The sequence below is a fragment of the Talpa occidentalis genome, unplaced genomic scaffold, assembly GCF_014898055.3.
Source record: "Talpa occidentalis isolate TD23 unplaced genomic scaffold, MPIMG_talOcc4v2.1 talOcc4.6, whole genome shotgun sequence".
Lineage (NCBI taxonomy): Eukaryota > Metazoa > Chordata > Mammalia > Eulipotyphla > Talpidae > Talpa > Talpa occidentalis.
Genome location: NW_023604972.1, coordinates 71630633 through 71652155, shown reverse-complemented (window position 1 = coordinate 71652155; position 21523 = coordinate 71630633). Strand labels below are relative to the sequence as shown.

At 37.6% G+C, this 21523-nt stretch overlaps 1 protein-coding gene and 1 pseudogene across 1 annotated transcript in view; one reads left to right on the top strand and one right to left on the bottom strand.

Annotated features, from left to right (window-relative positions):
• The window catches only part of FBXL17 (F-box and leucine rich repeat protein 17), a 549569-nt gene that overhangs the window by 18244 nt on the left and 509802 nt on the right, over window positions 1–21523 (bottom strand). The window contains 1 exon segment of the mRNA XM_037530072.2: window positions 4264–4406. Coding sequence (XP_037385969.1) covers window positions 4264–4406 — 143 coding nt within the window.
• LOC119260931 (60S ribosomal protein L6-like) lies at window positions 10257–11106 on the top strand (annotated as a pseudogene).

The window sequence follows — 21523 nt, the reverse complement described above, 5'->3', positions numbered from 1 at the left end:
TTGCCTCTGGCGAGGTCTGGTTTCTCAGCCAATGCCATGCCATTGGGTTCCTTCCCTTCCCATCAACCTTGTTACACCCAAACATTTGTCATTAACCTTGAACATTGCATTTCCATTTGCTCTACAGCTTTCCCATGGCTTTTTTTTTTTTGGTCCTTTTTAGTTTTGTTCTTGTAAAAAATGAGGAAAATTTCATATTATTAGAAGAAACAGATCAATATAGACTCTAGAATTCACTCGAGTTGTGAAAACAATGTCTATGACCAAAGCTACTGACTGCAGAGTAAACATGTTGCTCTTATTAGAGAATCCTCCTGTTGATTTCACAAGTCATTTTAACTAAATCACCAAATAAATGCATGTTAAATTGACAGGTGATTTCGGGTCAACTCTAATACCCAAGGTCAAGTAAGCCTTTGAACAGTCTTTAAGAATATAAGTTCACCCCAATTCATCAAAGTCATTTCACACAGAGTTTTCTTCTCTTGGATCTTACAATGCACTAAAGTTTAGGGGATTAAGTGGCCTCAGCTTCAAAACCCAAAGCAATGTGTCTAACATGCTTATCCATCCAGCCATCAGAAAAGCTACTCAAACAGAGCTTCTCAATGCCCTTTCTAACTTTACAAGCGCGTGGGGGAATGCTGCTCTTGTTGAGTGGCTGGAAGAATACTCCCTAAGACTCACCGAAGTTGTAGCCAAACAAATTTACTGCAGTGTAGCTTAGACATTGTCTGATACTCTAAGTACATTTGTTTTCATCTGCAACCAATAGGTTTAATGTTTCTCATCTGTTCTTTATTTACCTAATGAGAGACAGAGACAGACACACACACACACACACACACACACAGAGAGAGAGAGAGAGAGAGAGAGAGAGAGAGAGAGAGAGAAAGGAAAACACTTTCCTATAACAAACACAGTGCATTTTTCCACTCCTGCAATTCCACAAAAGCTCTAGTGAGGAAGAAAGCAGAAGTTTGTTAAGGTAGAGCTTCAAAATCAAATATAAGTGGTCCCAAATGAAACCGTACAGGAAAGAAAATATCACTAGCCTCCAAAATTTCTCAGAACTACAGGACAGCAGAACATGAACTGAGGGACACACAGACCTGCAACCGCCCCTCCTCTCTCTGATGCGGGGATCCCACTCATAATAAGCCTGACTAGGGGGTTAAATGTGTAGACCACTGAGGTCTCTTACTCCATCTTGGCTGGTATGCACAAAGGGGAAGGAGGATGCTAGTTAATTATTAGTGATTAGCAAACTTGGCAAAGATATGGGGAGAAGGGTGATAGGCCCTTAATTAATTCCATTCTTTAATTCCATTCTTTAATTCCATTCTTTAATTCTTTGTTGGCAAGAGGACCACACTGTGACAGGTAGTGGAGCTTGTTTCTATACTGTAATCATAATTTCCCTCTGTTACCTGTTCATTCTCTTTTTGCATAGAAGAACTGGGGTAGAGGACAGAAGTGCAAGGAGGTTCACAAGAGACAGAGTGGGGAGCAGAACAGGTGGATTTATTGAAATACACTGCTAAGGGGAGCAGCATATGTGGGTTAGCTCCCTGGTCAGGAATCGGATTCTTTCAGGCCATAGTGTTGATAGTGCTGGGACTTAACCCCTAGGCTACCAGAGAGGCCCTCTGTTACCTGTTTCTATTGCTATTTTCTCCTTTATTTCTCTTTTTACTTTGCTTTTTCCCCTCCTACCTACTTGCATTGTCTTATCATCAATTCATCCTTTTCTTTGACTCGTCATTTTTCTTCACCCTATACCTGGGTTAGTAAGTTGATTCCAAATGCAGTGTGTCACTCAGAGGCATTGGTTTTTCCTTGTAAAGTGGGTAGGGAAGTTATTAATGAAATTTTGTATCAAAAATCATCTTAATTTTAAATTTAAATGAGGAAAAAGTAAAAAGGTAACATCTCTGAGTTTGTTTCTCTTTGTAATTTGCTTTCAAAATTGGATAGCAGGCAATACAATTTATTCACATTTGGAAATTCAAATACCATAACACAAGCTCCTATAATTATGTTGATGATAAGAATAATCAATAACACAGAGCATTTTTTATACAGCGAGCATTTTTCTAAGGGCTTGATATATATTCACTCATTTAAATGCTCACAACAGTCCCAGAAGATTAGTCTATTTTCACGATCATTTAACACAGGAGGAAACATTGGCACTAAGAGGGTAAGTAACTGCCCAAAAAGACAAAACTAAGTGCAGAGCCCATATCTAAACTTGAACTCTGGCTCTAGAACCCATGTCCTCTTTCTTTTGTTACTCAAATCTTTCTTTGAATCTTGATTAAAAAATTAAAAATCTGGAGCTACACGGTATTAATACAGATTTTGAAAGCTGAACAGCTACTTACTCTCGATTCATCCAATAAATCAACAACAAGCAGGCCCGTGCTACAGCAGGCTGTGGTCAGACAGCAGGGGCCAGAGCCTGGAGGCTCTAAGAATGGCTCTCCAGTTGGAGAAAGGATTCAGAGGCTTCCTGACAGAAGGATTAAAATCCTTAGTTGTAACACTCATCAGAACCACCTCCCCGACTCATTTTAAACCAATTTGCATTTGGGTAGAAAAGAATCCATTCCTTAACTTAAAATCAGCAAATTGCTGTTTAGCAAATATGTCTGGAATAATCTTATCTTGCACTAAGTGGAATATAAATTTCTACAATTCATCTCTGAAGGTGGAGCTGATCTTAACACAAATTTAAAGAACATGGACTGGAAAGGAGGTTTCTGAGAATGGTTGTGTGTATGTGAATCATTCTGAATGCATACACTTTTGATGCCCTTGGTTAGGTAGCACTCACGGAGCAGTTCTTTCTGGAGGAAGCTGAGGAGCTCTGCTGTCACTGTTTAGTTTTTCTAGAGTACTCTGACTACAGTGGCCTTGCCTACTACTACTTGCCTTAAAAGATGTCATTTTGAAGTGACAGGGTTAGTACTGGTGTTATGTTAGTAGTGAAATTTGAGACCCTGGGTCTCAAGTGCTGTTGCTTAGTAACAAAGTCAGCTTTCTAGGCTGGGCTGAGAATATATAATAAAATCTCTCTAAACTTAACTAACTGGCAAAGGCCTAGTATAAGTTAGGATTCTAAAGCATTTGGAGAAAAGAACTAGGTCAATTAACAAAAAATGATAAAAATGGCACAAGGGATTTGGGCCTTTATTATTCCATTTGCCCCCAAATTTGCTACATTTAGAAAATGCCCGTCGTTGGAGAGGCATGCCAATTTAGTTTCATCTGCGGTTGTTAGATTTGTCCCTAATCACCATTTGCAAAAGTAGCACAAACATGTAAACTATTAAAGATGCCAGTACTTTCTGAGCAAGTAGCAGAGGTGATCGTTCCTAGGAAGCAACAGTCCCTGGCAGGGAGCCTGCCCCCTGAGTGTGCCACCAGCTCTGACATGACTCTGAAGCCCTGGGCTGGACTGAGGGGCCTTTGGCCAGTCCATGGTCTTTCTGGACCTCCATTTTCTCCTTTCCACAGAGAAAATAACGATTTCTTAAACTTATTATAGAAGATGAAACATGGAAGAAACAAAGGGGAAAGTGTCTCTAGAGTGGCAGGTGGTCAATATAGATTTTCATCTTTCTTCTCGGTCTGCAAAGGGTCCCTATTAAATGCAGTGCCATTTTCCAAACTCACACAACTCTGGTCACTTCTACACACACTTTCAGCAGCAGCTCTGGGACCTTTTCTCATCATGTGGTAAAAGTTGCATCATGAAGCATGGGAAGAGGCAAATTCCCACATATTCCCTCACTGGCTCATTCTTGTCCCCAAATGGCGAGAACATAGCTGTTGATCACTGAAGCTGTACACTTCAAATTGTGAAAAAATGATGTGGTATAGTTTTTTCCACCTTACTGGTGCAGGAAACTGGGCAGGAACCCAGAACAGAATTTTACTGTTAGACTCTGCACATTGCAGCGTGCCATGCAAATATTTTTTATCTTGGTCTATTGACTTAAAGATAGGAAGTCAAAATCTAAGTCATCTGTGTGTATGACTGTTTTTCCTTTATGCATAAACACAAAATTCATTTTTAAAAAGAGACATATAAAAATAAACTCAGATCAGTTTAGAAGAACAGGTATCTTACAATGCATAGTTGTAATAGTATATGCTTGTGGATCTTACAGGAATACATATGAGAAGAAAGAGAGGATCCTAATATCAAACTTAATTAGACATATGCAGAAAACAAACATGGGTGGCAACTCTTACTTTATCACATCGCATCAGCCCCAAGTATCTTAGAGATTTGCTGCTTTGGGCAATCAGGGTGGCTCCTTGATCTGTAATTTCTTTACACCATCCGACGTCCACGGTCTCTATTGTCATGCTGTATCGTCCAATGGCAATCAGAGCTGTAAGGTGTGACAGAGAGAAAGCAAAGCATCATGTTAGCAGTGTAGGGGAGCTCTGATTATAACGACTTCTCTCATTTCCTCATGAAATTTGTTTCCGAAATGAAGTGTGTAAATGAATGTTTGGTAAACTAAATTGAATTTGAAATGCTGTAGGAAAGCTTGTGTCATAACACAAGCTTTTGCAAAGTGAATAATCATTCTATAATTTTCCTTTCACAAGAAGATAAACTTTTACCAGTTTTATTCATTATAAGGTTACCTGTACTTTCAAGCAATCAGATTTGTAGAAGGAATACCTAAAGATAAATTACACATATAATGTTACAGAAAACCTCAAACAGCAAATTAAACTTTACCCAAGATAACTTTAATAACTTTTAAAAAAGAAAATCCCATGAAAAGATCATTTCGAGGTGTGTTACACTGCATATGAATTTCTTCACTGATTGGCATAATTTTTTCCATCTGTTCAAGATCTGTAAAATGTAAGAGTATATAACATTTTTCACATTAGTCCTTCTTGGGACTGCTAGGAATTAAGAGTACATTATACATAGAGTTGAACTTAATCGGTGCTGTGCTAGAATGCAGTAATGGGAATGCATTTGTTATGGCGAATTTCCTTGCCGTATCAGAAGTCTTCCTTCTATTAACATATAAAATCAAGCCTGTTGCCTGAACCTGACAGTACCTCTAGTTTAGACTGTTTGGCATTGTACCACTATTAAAGTGTAGATGCTTATCACCTCATCAAGGAGGTGCACTACTCATCAGTGCTCCATAACCTATCACCCTCTGGGAGCAACCGACCGGTAAACGTGGCTCTTTGTTATGGACTTCTGATTTGACAGACATGCACACCTCTACATTAGTGGAGCAGAAAAACAGATTTCAGTATCTCCAGCCAGAATACGTTTATGCTGCATTGGCTCGTAAATGAAAACTCTGAAAATGATGCCACGATTATTAAAAAGGAAAAGAAATTGTTTGCTAATTATTTCCTCATCCTAAGATAGGATGAGATGATTTCTATGACATTAAAGGCAGATAATTTTTACCAACTGAATAGACTGATAAGAGCAGAATGAATTACTCATGTAAATAAATGTTAACTCTTGCAGCTCAGGGAAAAGAACAGTGAGATTCTTGGCAAATCTCTTTGTTAATTACCTCAGTAATTTTTTTTTTTTCACTAGAAAACTCACCCATGCATTCAAGTATCAAAGCACTCCTACGTAGCCAGATATTTAGAGGTTATGAAAACAATTATTGTGATGCCAGTATTTTCCAGTGAAAAATGCTATAGAGAAAGCAAAAAAAAATCTGGAAGTTCCTCATGACATTAATGTATTGGTGCTTTTTCATCTCTGCACATGCTATTTTAGCATTTAGTTTTCCAGTGAGGTAGAGTGGGGCCTGAGGGGTGATCTACCAAAGAATTGCTGAATAGTCTGAGTGATACTCGTGTGTTGCAGGACCAATATCCCAGGTTAATCTCATTGGTGTCCATGGCCATTGGTCGGTAGAATATAAAGTCTTATTAAGGCTCCAGGCCAGCACATATATCCCTGTGCTATGCGCTATGCAGGCAAAGGTAAACCAAACCTGAGTTTCCAGAGTCTACTTTATAAATGGAATCACTAGCTATAGCTATCCCAGCTATTTGGTATTTTTGGTATATGTGACTCAAACTATTGCTTGATATTTTCCCTTTTTGTCCAGATTAAATAAACAGTAAAGAAGATTACTAAAGATAAGCAGTTATTTAGTTGTTTTGACATAATTCTGTTTACTGAAGTAAGAATTAAATTTTATTCTTCCTTAACTCATTCATTTATTCAACAAGTACCTCATGAGCACTCACTCTAGAGCTTTTATTCTCCAGTATTTATTGATCATCCCTGTGCTAGTCACTGAGCCAAGACTTCTAGGAGCATTATCTTATTTAATTCTCACAGTAACCTTATGAAATCTTATTGCTATTTCCATTTTAAAGATCAATACACTGAGTCACAGAAAGATTGAATTTACTTTCCCGGTGTCAAAAGAGAATAAATGGGGGAGTTGATAGGAAGCTAAATGCTAGTTTTCAGCCTTGACTGTACCTCAGAACCCCTAAATTGGAATCATGGGGTTGGTCAGGCACCTGGCAATTCTAACATCCCTCACTATCAGCATGTAGGATTACAGTGCGACATGCAGGTCTCTGCTGGATACAGGATAAAAAAGATTCACAGAGGTCACAGACCAATTGTGTGGGAGATAGGAAGGTGGGGTGGACCCGAGGAACAGGCAAGTAAATAGTCATAATACATTGAAACTTTATTTCTTCCCATGCCTTACACCATCTCAGAGCACCTCTCAGATATCAAGTGAAATGTCTCACCTTTCAGATCTCAAGTGAAATGTCAACTTCTCTGATCCTGTAAGCCTATCACTTATTGTTATTCAAAATATTTATTTATTCACTCATTAATAGTGACTACCTCCCTCATTATGATGATGGCTCCTACTCACTGCTATATGCCCAGCATTTAGCATGTGTACAGAGTAGATTTTTAAAATATTAGCGGAATACAATCAATGACTATAACATGGTTAGATCTATTATATTGGCATATACAGGCATGCCAAAGGGACATGGGAGACCCTCACTTTTTTCAGGGCAGGAGAGAGTTCCCAGGAGTCCTCATAGAAGAACTGGGCAAGGTCTTGAAGGATGAGTAGGGATTCTCCAGAAAAAGAAAGGAGTGAGGGCTAGTATGTTGGGCCAAGGAGAGAGATGCGAAAGAACTGGGAGTTCCCAGATATTCTATGTGGCTGAAATAAAAACAATACAAGGATGTGGTAAGATTCACTCCAGAAATATTGATGTGACACTAACTGTACTGGAGTAGGCATAAGAAATACAAAGAGTAGCAAAAATAAGCGGAGTCCTTGAGATCCAGAAGCTTGTATTCTAGTAGGAAAGAGATGTGAAACTAAATAAGCACTAAAGTATATATAATTCTAAATTGTGAGAGATGCTCTGAAGGAAATGGACTGGTCACTGTAAGAATATCTTTTAGATGGGAGGAGGACACCAAGGAGACTTTCTGATGAAATTATTTTTAACAAATCCAATAGCCCTACAAAGATAATACCCATTTAGTGATGTGGTGGTGGGAATTTTATGGGGATTACACATAAGGAGAGAAACCAAACACTGTACAAAAATGAACAATAATGTAATATATATATTTAATAATTAAAAAAACAAAAATAATACCCTTTTAGAGATAAGACAACTGAGTTCAAACACTCACCAAGGTCCCAGCTCTAATATGTGGCAGAACTAGGGCGCGCACTGACTTTCTTTGTTGCCTCCAGAGTCAGTGCTCAGTCTATTATAGCACTAAAGCACCTGGTAGTGGAATCTGTATAAGTTCAGGATATATTTCCCTTACTACCATTCAGAACTTAAACACCATAGTTTCTAAATAGGCAACTATGGTCACTCTGTGACCATAAACCACAGGTCCAGTAGTATCTTTAAATTCCAAATTATATATTGAGTACTTTACCTCTCCAAAGTCCACTTTGGAGCTTTTTCACTGTTACTCAAGCTAGCTGTGAAACATGCAGTGCAATATAGTTTTAAGTTCATTTCCAGCTTTACTATTTAGCAGATGTCTGGTCTCAGAATGACATTTAACTTTGCTGAGTCTAAGCTTCCTCACCAAGACAATGGGTATACTGACTATGTCCTGCGTTGGTTTAAGTTTCAAATGAAATAATACATGTAAAAGACTTTGCACTATATATAAATAACAGGATTTATATGATATTCTTCAAGACATCTCACACCTAATATAAAATGAAAAGACTTGAAAAGTTTTGAAAATAAAAAACAATGGGTAAATGAGAGAGCATCATATAAGTTTTTAATCATTATGTCATTGCTAGAGTTCTTAAACTGCCTATTCTTAAACTGCCTATCAGTGTTCATGAACCAGTAGTCTGCCAGGGCTGATAGGGCTGTAAATATGATTACTATTTTTATTAGAGGCTGTTGATACATTAAAATGGTATTGCTTGACTCTTGAACGGGATAAATTATGTAAGACCAATTCCGATTGTCAATACAATTTTAATTCACTTTTTGGTGCAAAGTTCAACTAATAAAGTTAAATTTTCAAAAAGTTACACAAATTAAAAGCTGTAATTCAGGGGCCTCCCCTCGTGGCGCAGCGATTGAGCGCTGGGCTGCAAAGCTGCCCGCAGCCTCTGCAGCGCAAATTCGATCCCGGGCCACTGGTGAGGGTTCCGCATGGTGCACAGACCTTGCCTGTGATACCCCCTGCTCCCCTCAGCAGTGTATTCTGTCAGTCTGCCTGTTCTTTTCCCCGCTCTGGCTCTGGTGAATTCTCTTACCCTCCTGCACTCCTGACTGTACCCAGTGCTTGTATAAACAAATAAATAAATCTAAAATAAAAATAAATTATTCTTTAAAAAAAAAAGCTGTAATTCAGTAACTCACATGATGATCAAGGCCATGTATGTCCCACTAAGAGGCATTTCCGCAGGCACACAGATGACAGAGTAGCTGAAAGTCACAAGCATATCTCTACACCTAATTTTGATTATGAAAATCCATTTCTAGGAATACACCCTGAAAATATACTTCTAGTAATATCAAATAATGCATACACAAATTTATTAATTGGAACAGAGACTGTAATTTCAAAATAATGGAAAACAGCCTAAATGCCTGTACATGGGAGAGTGCTTAAATTAACTACAATACATTCTTATAATTGAGTAATATGCAGTTGTAAAAATGAATAGGGTAAGATCACCAGGAACTTCCAAATTATTCAATTAAAGAATCAAAGTGCAAATAACTTTATATGGTGTGCTACCAAATTTCTTATAAGACAACAGGGAATATCATCAAAATCACAGATCTCCTCACTTCTTTAAAAAAAGAATATGAGAAAGATAAACCAGAGCTTGCTTAACTACAGGGTATCGTTGAGAAAGGGAAGGAAAGAGGGAGCATAAAATATGCAGTGGGGGTTTGAGTGGCAGATACTTCTTGGAATATTTCTCTGGACATAGTTTTGACTCTGAACCATTGCAATGCCCAAAATAAAAAAGTAAAACCAACTAGGATGTGATGGAACAGGTGGAAAAGAAGGTAGAATAGAAACAATAACAAATGAACCTAATTGTATTAAAAATGGCAAGATCCAAATAAAATAACTCACTGAAGGGGATGGGAATTAAAAATTGCTGTGGTAGATAAAATCTTGACTGGATACTATATGATAACAACCAAAAAGTACTATCGGCAAATATTATACTCTAGTTAGTAAATCAATTTTTCACAGGGATATGAGTTAGTAGTTTAGTAACTATTTTGTGTGTAATCTAGAATTATAAATAATGAGAGCCAGTCTTTGCTGTTAGAGAAAGAAATTACAAACAAGAAGAGGGGAAAGGCTTATAATGAGCCCTGTGATGTTGAACTTGAATCAGAAGTAAGCCACACATATACACATACAAATACACACACAGAGAAATAACTAATAAGTATGATATATGTTAGTACACATACATATATTTTTTTAGTTTTTTCTTCTGAAAGGAACTAGAAGCAATGACACCCAGTGGCAATGATCTACTAGCATCCAGATCATGTTTTGTAAACATCATTCTCCATACAAGGAACCATTCTTAGAGAAATGGTTGGTCCCAGGATCAGAGCACATAAAACACAAGGGGAGTCTAGAACATCTTGAGTTATAAAAAAGATAAGCTTAAGAAAGGAAAGAGAGACTTTAGTTCTCTTTCTCATCCTGCAAAATGGCAGGTGGAAAACCTGAGAATCTGGCCACTGAAGAGAAGAAACCTGAAACCAGGAAAGCTGATGGTGGTGGCAAGAGAAGGGTAACCCCGAGGCCAAACATGTACGAAGGGGAAGCCTCATTGCAGCCTAAACCCTGTCCCTGTCAGAGGAATTATCAGATATTCCAAGTCTGCTATGTATTCCAGAAAGACAATGTACAAGGTGACGTGTTCGGCAGCCAAATGCAGGATTGAATAAAAAAAGCAGCAGGAGAAGGTTCTTGCTGCTGTCACAAAACCAGTTGGTGGTGATAAGAAAGGTGGCATCCAACTAGGTAAATGTTGCAAAATGCCTAGATACTATCCCACTGATGATGTGCATCTGAAACTACTGAGCCACAGTGAAAGCCCCTTCAGTTAGCATGTGAGATAACTTCGAGCAAGCATCACTCCTGGGACCAGCCTGTTGGTCCTTACTGGACACCACAGAGGCAAGAGGGTGATTTTCCTAAAGCAGCTGAGGAGTGGATCGCTGACCCTCACTGGAGTTCCTCTGTGGAACACACCAGAAATTTGTCATTGACATCTCCACCCAAATTGATACCAGTGGAGTGAAAAAACCGAAACATCTCACTCAGGTTAACTTACAGAAGAAAAGCTGTGTAAACCACTACCTGACAAGATCTCAGAAAGGTGATAACTTAGACACAGAGGAGAAATACAAGGTGACAGAGCAGCTTGAGGTTGATCAGAAAGCAGTGGATTCACAAGTTCTTCCAAAAACAAAGCTATTTCTCAGCTCCAGGGCTACCTCCACTCTGTATTTGCTCTTGAAAATGGAATTTACCCTCACAAATTGGTGTTCTAACTTTCTTACAAAGAATCTAATTAAATAACTGATTCATTAAAAAGAAAGGGAATGAGAGCATGTCAGGACGGAGGATTCAATCAGGAGTTGTCAATGGCCACTGCTTGAGCAATTTGAGCATCTAAATAAATAATGATAGTACTGATGATAATTCAGAAAACTGAATAAGCATTTATAATTCAAAACTGATGTAAATAATCAAGGAAGTATATAGTAAAGGAAGGTAGGTCTTCCTTACAGAAGTACCTCAGTAAGTACAGAAGGAAAGAAGGAAATACAAATCATCACACAAATGTCATAGTAGCAACTGTTGGAAAATCCACCAACAGAAGCTAAAATCATTGAAGGAAAATTTGAGGAGAAAAAGAATACTGACAGAATGCCAAAGGTATTGATCAATTACAAGGGGAAAACTCATAACTTTACAGTGGAGAGACCCAACGGGCACCACGTTAACCAAAAGATCAAAGTTAAACTAGTAATAACACATGAAGATGTCAGCTACCATGTCGGATCACTTTTGCAGTATTTTTGCCCAAATGAATAAACTCAAACTACTCATCAAAACATCACGCAAACCCCAAATGAGAAAGTCTACAAAGTGACGACCAGTATACATCAAAAGGGTCAACGTAACAGAATATGATTCAAGAATGAAAACGTGTCACAGATTAGAAGACTGTGAGACATGACAACTAAATACAATGTGGGATCCTGGGTTGGATCCTGAAACAGACAGATTCAGGAATACACTGGTGAAATTCCAGTAAGATTTGCAGTCTAGTTAATCTTATTGTTTCAATGTCAACTTCCTACTTTGATAATTGTTAAACAGTTAAATAAACTGGTATCAGAGGCAACTGGATGAATAGTATACTTGAAATCTCTATTATTTTTGTGACTTTTCTGCAATTCTAGAATTATTTTAAAACAGAAAAAATATAGATAAGCTAATAATAGATAAGAACTGAATGGACTAAGTAGAGGACTAAAATTTTCTAAATGAAAGCAGGTATTATGTTCACACTGAAAGAGCTGATATATAAATGTTAGAACTAAAAATACATTTTTCCTCATAGGAGGAAGATTAGTCATATGAGTACATTAACAAGTGACCTGCATGTGCCACTTTGTCCTTTCCAGTTCTATCTTCTGCTATGGATCTATGTACCTGTAATAAAATCAGAAGAAATGCCCTAGTGCTTGAAAGAATTAGGGTTAAAATTTAACAGTGGGATTAAGATCTTTCATGTAATACTTGGATAAAAGCCATTTGCAAAGAAATTTCTTGGCAGGCATACAAAGAGATAAATATGAAAAGTGTTCTTTTTTGTGGAAGCCACAGAAGCTCCAAAGACAAAGAAATGATACTTTGAGAGACATTTGTTGTTATGTGACAGTCCCGGAGATGGCTCCCTCCACCCCGCAGAGACGATAGCAATAGTTTCTAGCCCTGCTCACTCAGGAGAATCACAGGGCCTAGAAAAAGTACAGATTCCCAAGTCCCAGCCCTGGAGATTTTGATTCAGGAGAAACTATAAAAGCTCCTGTGATCCCATTGCGTAGTCTGGGCTGAGAACCACAGGAAGAGAATAACCTACAACTTGGGCAAAGTCAGTCAACTAAAAACAACTCACTTTTACAGATATAAATAGCTTATGTGTTCTGGCATCTTACAACAATTTTGCCTCTCAAACAACAGTGACTTTTGATATATAATCTAACACTTTGCTTAATTCTAATTTATATGCTTTCCTTCCATTTTTGTACATAGCTATATTTGTCCTAGTATTTTGTAGTAAAACTGATACCACATTCTAAAATATGTTTTCCAGGTTGTTCTTTTTTTGTGAATTTGTTCCTTTACTTCATTGCACTTATTTTATATTTCTGATGCAGCACCTGTTGGCATTTATTTCATATTAGAAATATTTATCAACATGCTTGTCTTCCCACTAGATTGTAACCTTTGAAGCAGTGAATGTGGTGAATGCTTTATCTAGGACCTCTGAATCTCTGAAAATCAAGTGTCATTCATATTTCATAGCTTTAATGAATTTTTGGAGTGGGTAACATACATGCAAAAACTTTCATCCTAAGAATACCACTTGATGAACTTTGATAAAATTAACATGTTACGTAACAGTATCCAGACTAAGAAACACAGAATTGCCAGTACCCTGTTAGCCCCTCATACTCAACTCCAATCACTACTACGCCCCCAAAAGGATAACTGATATCCTGTCTTCCAGTCACATTGTTGTTTTTTCCCCTCCTTTTATTGAGATACAACAGACACAGCACCATGTGAGGTTAAGGTGTGCAGCAGAATGACTTGAGACAATTACCGTATACTGTGAAATGATGACCACAATAATTGTGGAGTTTAATTTTCATTTCCTTAAAAACTAATACTGTCATTCTTCATGGTGTCATACATTGCCACTTATTTTTGCAAGTACTCAGTAGATACCTATTAGATTAAATTGATAAAGAAGGAAAGATTGGCAGATTTTTTTTTTTTTTCTAAATCAAAGAGCAGCTTTCTGGACAACAGATAATTTCCATGTAAATTAAAAAAAAAAAACAGTAAGATAAACTTTGCCCTCTGGGACATGGAAAGTCTTATGGTTTCTTAAAATAAAAATGTAAATTCAGGAAAAATAAGGTTATAGAGACTTTCCAAATACTCATTTGTATGGGAAACTTTTCAAAGGCTGTACAGTATGCTTTATTCAAGAACTCTAAGTCTCTGAAAATCAAGTGAAAAGAAATATATTACACAAATTGTACAACAATGGTAGATAACATTAGAGTGAAAACTTTGAATTGTGCTAGAATTTTCAAGATGCTACACGTAGGGGCATTCATTTTACATACTTTGCTCACTGAATTCAGAATAGCAACACATAAGTATTGTCTGACTCAGAGGGAGTGAGCTGGCTATAACCCTTGACCTTTTGAGGAAGTGGGCTCTCCTGCCCTATACATCCTAGAATGGAAATACAAACATTATTTATAGGTTGCAACTGATTTTCTTCCTAGGAGATAAACACTTTGGTGGAAAAGTAAGAGTTCAAGCAAAGGATTTTCTTTTTAAGATCTTTTAATGCATCAGGAGCAAGGATAAGTTATTTTTCTTCATTTATTGCTTCCTAATTTTTATTTTAATTAGCAGAAAGATACAAATTTGATTGAATATATGGAAACTAGTTCTGAATGTGACTTCCAAACACATAAAGAATAAGGGGAACATTAGAACTAAACTTCATTTAACAGGAATCTGATCCACTGCTCTGGTTTTTAGTGGTGCTGTGTTTGGTGGTAACCAACCCTTTGAGTGCTAGGTTCCCCTGACAATCCTCTTATTAAATTTTAGAATTTAAGATGAGGAAGGAAAAAAGACTTACCACTCCAACATTAGCAGTGAAGCTAAAATCCCTGGTTCAATGATTCTTTTTTATTCTTGCCTGCATAAATACATATATTACTTATCAAAGAATTATGCATCCTTTTCAAAATCCTGACATTATATTAGATTTCCTTACTTTATGAGAAGTGAATTCTGGGCTTAAATATGTTGGTTCATGGATATGGAAAAGAACATTAGTGTCTTGTCATATATCTGCCTTGTCCACCTTTCTGAACTGAATTTTCCAAACCACCATAAAGACAGAGCACTGATATCAAGTAGACATCAGATACAAACATTTATCTGACCCAACATGAAGCAAAGTAAGATGTGATTTCAGTGACTGCCACTTAAGAGATACCAAGGATGGCGACAACAGACTTGTTGTCAGACTGCCCTGTAACCACTGTAAAAGTATCTGATATCAGAGCAAAAGAAACCAAAGGCAGAGGAAAAACATGTGGAAATGTCAGCATAGAGAATACATTATTTCTTCTTTCTTTCACCAAATACTAGTTGAGTACCTATTATGAGCCAGGGACTGTTTTAGGAACTGTGTATAAAGATCAAGTCCCAATCCCTGTGGAGCTTGAATTTTGAATACAAATAATTAGAATATATAATTTTTCAGGTAGTGATAATGCTTTGGAAAAAAATAAAATAGGGACCAAGGACAGGGGCACTGCAATTTTAATTAGGGTGGACAGGGACAGTCTTGTGGAGACAGGGACAAAGTATGAATGGGTAGGGGAGCAAGCTATACAGGAATGTAAGGGAAGAGCATTCTGTGTGGAGAAAAACCTAATGCCAAGGTCATGAGGTAGGGAGGCTGGCATTTGTTCTAGAATGAGCAAAAATGCAAGCGGGTAAGAGGCAATGATGAGATCAGGGAGTTAATGGAAAAGTAGGTGGACAAAAATCATTGTCTGTGCCGTTCTAATGACATTGACTTTCATTCTAAATGAAGTGGTAATCCATTGAGGAATTTGGGGCAAAGGATTTAAATTTTTAGAGGACATCTCTGGCTTCTGGGTTGAGAACAGACTGTAAGGAGGCAAGAATATAAGCAAGAGAGACCAATAAGGAAGCCATTGCGATTATTCAGACAAGAAGTGATAGTGGGTTGGCACAGGCTTTATAACAGAGATGGAGAAGAGTGGAATTATGAACAGATTTTAAAGATATGACCTACATTATTTGCTGATAGATTGGATGTATAATGAGAGGAAGACTCAAGGATGCCTACAAAAAAAATGGGGGGCACATAATTTTGAAAGAAATTCCCTATATGGGATTTTAACCATACCTGTGCTTTGCATCCTTGTATGTTTAACTGTCCTTGTATGGCAGGAAAATATTGTTGTGTTTTTTTTTTCCCAAATGGATATATACATCACTAAGAGGGACAAATACCTTTACTCATTTTTATATCATTGTCTAGCATAGGAATTTTACTTATTAGTATTTAATTTATGATCATTTAAATATATGTATCTTAGTCACAATTATAAACACACAGGAAAAAATTTAGAAAGGGGTCTTGCTTATATTCTCTAAAGTTCACAATAATTATTTTATTCCCAAAATATTTATTGAGCAGCTACAGCATGTCGACAACTGTTGGCAAAGACATGAAGATAAAGGAACCCTCATGTATATACTGTTGGGAGGATCATAGACTAATTCAGACCTTATGGAAAACAGCTTGGAGGCTTCTGAAAATATTTTAAAAAGTAGATCTATCATATGATCCAGCAATTCCACTCCTAGGTATGTACCCAAATAGCTGGGAAAAAAAAAACCCACTAATTGAAAGGGACTTATGCACTCCTATGAACATTGTAGTGCAATTGTCGCACAGTGTAGAATACCCAAAGTATGGAAACAACTCTACGTGCTAAAGGACACATGAGTGGATTAGGAAGATGTGTTATCTATACACTTTGAAATGCTACCCAGGTATATAAAAAACATGAACTTGTGCCATATGTGACAACACTGATGGAACTGGAGGAGATTATGCTAAGTGAAGTAAGTCAGATGGAGAAAAACAAACACTGGATGGTTTCACTTATATGTGGAATATAGAGAAACAAAACAAAGGGTCAGATAAAACCACACCAAAACAAACCCCAGAAATTTGACTGTGGAATTGAGGCAAGTAGAGAGGAAGGAAGAGGGTGGAAGGCAGGGTGTGGAGGTGGCCCAATGAATTATGGCAGGGGGCTATGGGTGTCTTTGTGGTAGGTGTGGGGTGGTAACATACATCCAACGTGGTGTGATCCCTTAACTCTGAATCATGTACAGTGTTGTAAATCAATGTTACTTCAATTAAAAAAAAAAATCACTGTGATGACTCTAGGTTTTTTGGGGAGGAAATTATCAGTAAATACATGTTTTCATTATATAATTTTGCATTTTTTTTAATATTAGGCATGTTTCACTTTTACAAATGATTGAAAACCAGCTACAAGAGAGGGGCTACTGGACAGATCACTTAGTTTTACCAGAGCAAAGTGAGGAACTTGGCATTTCCTACAGTGGAGTTTCTCTCTAACTCAGTGCTCCCCAAGGCAAACAAACGCATTTACTGGTGCCAAGTTTCAATACCCAAAATCATGTGGAAAAGCATAAAGCTATTTGCAAATTAAAAATAAACACAGAAAGTCGAGCTTAGTTATTTCTCCCTAACTGTAACCAGAGCAGCTGTAACTCAGAGACTGTTGTCCGGAGTGGGGATTAGCTTCAATTCTGGCAATAATTTCTACTCATGGGCATTTCTGCCCATAAGAAGTGCAAAGGAAACAAAAACATGAAATTCAAAACATTTCAATTTGAGATTTTTTAACTTCAGTGGCAAACTAGATTAAAATACAGAGAACAGGGCTTCCCCTGGTGGCGAAGCGGTTGAGTGCTGGGCTGAAAAGCTGCCCGCAGCCTCTACAGTGCAGGTTCGATCCCTGGCCAACGGTGAGGGTCCCACATGGCGCGCAGACATCTCCTGCCACACCCGCTGCTCCCCTCAGCAGTGCATTTCTTCGTTAGTCTGCCTGTTCTGTTCCCGGCTCTGGCTCTGGTGAATACTCTTGCCCTCCTGTACTTCTGACTGTACCCAGTGCTTGTATAGGTAAATAAATAAATCTTTAAAAAAAAACCCAGTAAACTTTTGCATTCTTTTTGTTTTTGTAGAAAGGAGGGTCCCAGTTCTGAATTCTCTTGTTTGGGAACTTGAACCATACACACAGTCCCACATGTTCACACATGGAAGCAACATAGACACAAATATCCAGACACAATTTTGTCCTAGGTCCAAATCCACTGGTAGATTTACCCTGAAGCTAAGGGTATGCTTTAGGGTCCATCATTTACATGGAACTTTACAAGGGCTTGGGTCCTAGAAACGCACATAGTAATTTATTTTGTAAATTGGTAAAAGCAAGATACTTTTGTATTCTTGTTCTTAAAGAGAAACCCTAAATTGTATAAAGTGTGGTCCCTATAAAATCCTGAATTGTTCCCTTACCCAACCCAGAACATTCTGATTCAGTAGTTATGGGGGTGGATACCAGGAGACTGGATCTTTTCTTTCTTTCTTTCTTTTTTTTTTTTAAATGTCACCAAGTGATTCTGACACAGAGCCAGGTCTGGAAATTACTGATGATCAATTTAATGAGCCCCTGATATCTAGGTAGTATTTCTTTCTGGAGCTTTGCCACCTTTGATTGGGACATAAACCATATAACACTCTCTAGTTTGGAAAGAGCTGACAATTGGCAACAAGCACTTCCACATTGCAGTGATGAATCACATAACCCTCTGTGCCGAGTAATTAACTATCCATTTGTATGTACTGGATGTAGTGATACAGTACTTTTCAACGAGGAAGGAAGGGAATTTGGACATAACATTAACAGTTGTTAATACTGAGCAAATAGAGTAAATTGGATTTATTAAAAAGAGTATGTGTGTGGATTTTTTCCCTAGGAGTTGATATAATTTGTCTAGCTTTCTAATTATAGCCTAGACAGAAAATGGCTGAACCCAAGACCTCTCATGGTATCTAATAAACTTTTACTTACAGAGAGAACATTTCTTGGATTGAAGAATGACAAATAATTTACTAAGCTGTTCCTGAAAGATAGCTAAAGGTGTTTCACCTATATCTAGCTGATGAATTAGCTTTAGCTAATAATCAGTGTCATGAGACAGGGAAGAAGCAGCCTGTAATTACTTAGAAAGAAATGAAGGAACAGATCTGATAAAGGAACTAAAACAGCTAATTCCTCTAGGGGCATACTGGGTGGGAGAGAAACTTACTTTACTGAGTTTAAAGTGGGATAAAGATAGAGGGCACCTGTAGTTTTACTGGGCAGCATCCACTTCTACATTCTGGTAATAAATCCTCATTTTCCTTCTCACAGAACATTTTAGGGACTGTAACTAAAGGGTCCCTGCCTTCTGCAGGCTGTAGGTGGGCAGGTGTCCTAAACTTGACTAACCATATTCCCTCACAGATATAATTTAATCTTGCCTGGAATGACTTATGGAAGAAAAACAGCTGGAGTCAATCCATCCTGGAGGACTTTAGTCCCAGCAATCTAGAGAAATCATGCTCCTGTCATTCTCAAGGCCTACTTCATTTAGGTTTTTATGCTTCTGGACATTACCCCATTTTCTTCCAATAATTTTTTTGCTTTTGTTCTTTGTTCTGTTTTTACTTAAAGCAGTCACTGCTGGTTTCTGCAACCAAAGAAACTAAATGGATACAGAAATCTACGCACATGAGAACTCAGTTATTTTCTGTGATAATGTTAAAAACCCCAAAAGTATTCTCAACAATGCCCAAATGAAAGAGTCATAGCAACAGAAAATATGAATAAGGTTCAGTTAATAAACATTTGCTTTGCTGGGAGAAGTTATGGAAATATCTGAACTCACTCTATTAGCAGTTAAATGAAAATAACTTTATTTGGTCTGTCATGTCCTTTTACAAATTTCAAACAATGACTCTATTGATTATATAAAAGTGGCACAACTTATTGAAAGATCAAATCAATAAAAGAAAGTATAAAAAAGCTTTAAAATTATCTCAAATCTCACCATCCATAAATATCACCACTAACATTTGGTACTAAGCATTCTGCATATATCAGAGCAAAAGAAAGATTATAAAATTTCAGAAAGCTTATATATAATTATACATGCTTTTAAGAAGTATTTAATTTGTTACTACTTGAATATGACCAAAATAAATTGAATTGAAACTAAAAGAATTGTACAATTTAATATTTCTTCACCATAAAATAATTCTTAAAAGTCTACATAAATTAAGAAAAGAATTTATCAAAACCTTTAAAAATTTGGAGTCATTTCACAAATTTTATTATTTAACCTCATTAAAGTGAGAAAACTGGCAGGCATTTATCTCCTCCTCTTCTCATATTTGTTTGCTATATCACGATTTCTTCATTGCTGGGTTGCAAGATATCCACTGCCCTTTGTAGTGAAAATTCTCCTACATGTTTGTTTTGGTTTTATATTGTGTTAAATACCACCAGTATCTCATATATATATTGTTTTCTCTTGAGATTTTTTTCAAATTATCTTTTAGGTGACTAGTTACCATATTTAAGTAGTTTTGTTTTGTGGAAAAATTCATCATATATTTTCTAGTTTCTTGAACACTTGAGACAGAGTGTCAGTTTCATGCTTAAGGAACAATGTGGCTACATGCCAAATTTTGACATCATTACTTGTAGACAAGTGCTTTGGTTCTGCTGTGGAGAAACCTAAGTCCAGCCTGATTTCTTTCACCTCATGTCTTGCTTTAAATCATATGTCTTGAACTGTCTGAAAGCCATGTTTCTTTCTTTCTCTTAGGATCAATACCTTTATCAGGACATGTCTTCATTATTCCATAGTGATTTATTTTCAGAGAGCCTAGCAGACCTGTTTGACTTTTGATGACTAAAAATCTCCATAGACATCAGACTCTTGTGTTTTACTGTGTTGGCCTCACTTCTGCCCCCACCAACTTCCTGCAAATGTCACACTCAAATAAAATGCTAGACAGAGATGCTGTAAATGATCCTGTCTGTTCCTTTCAAATTTTTCTTCCTGGGCCTCCCCTGGTGGTGCAGCGGTTGAGCACTGGGCTGTGAAGCTGTCTGCAGCCTCAGCAGTGCTGGTTCGATCCCCTCCAGCCAGGGAGATACCCATAGGACACGGGCACACCTCTCCTGTCTTGCCTGCAGGTCCTCTCAGCAGTGTATTTCAGTCAGTCTGCCTGCTCTGTTCCCTGCTCTGGCTCTGGTGAATTCTCTCACCCCCCCACCCCACGCTTCTGACTATACCCAGTGCTTGTATAAATAAATAAATAAATAAATCTTTAAAATTTTTTTTTTCTTCCTGATTATTAGGGTTGGTTACCTATGGGGGAATAATGAAGGAGGAAGTTAGGTAATGGGTATAGGCAGTCAGTTAGGAACAGGGTGCCCCAAACCCTTAATTCCACTTATCAGCCTGATTGAGAAACAATCTGTTGGAGCCAGGAGGGCACTCCTTTCCCCAACCCAGTAAAGAGTGCAATGTCCTGAACACCAAAACAATAACATAATGCTAAGACAATAGGCCAAAGCTAGTTTTGGAAAGGTAGCCCAGATAACATAGGCAAAGGTTCTGGAAAGGTAGCCCAGGAGACCCCCATGGGTCCATTCAATCACTAAGAGACATAACACTGAGATCCACAATGGCCAAATCCCCACTCCTTGCCCACTATACCCACCTACACAAGCACCTAGTTCTCACCCCACCTGCAGCTACCCACTTGGGATCCCCATCTGCTTGGGAGCTTTCCTGTCCTTCCTGAAAGGTTTATTGTCTATCAATAAACTCTTGCTTTTCTGTAACTTTGTTCTCCATGTTGAATTCTTTCCTTGACATCCTAAGATTTCCCTTTGCAGCTATTCTGTGGATCCCATGTTTTCCTCTAACTGTACTTTATTC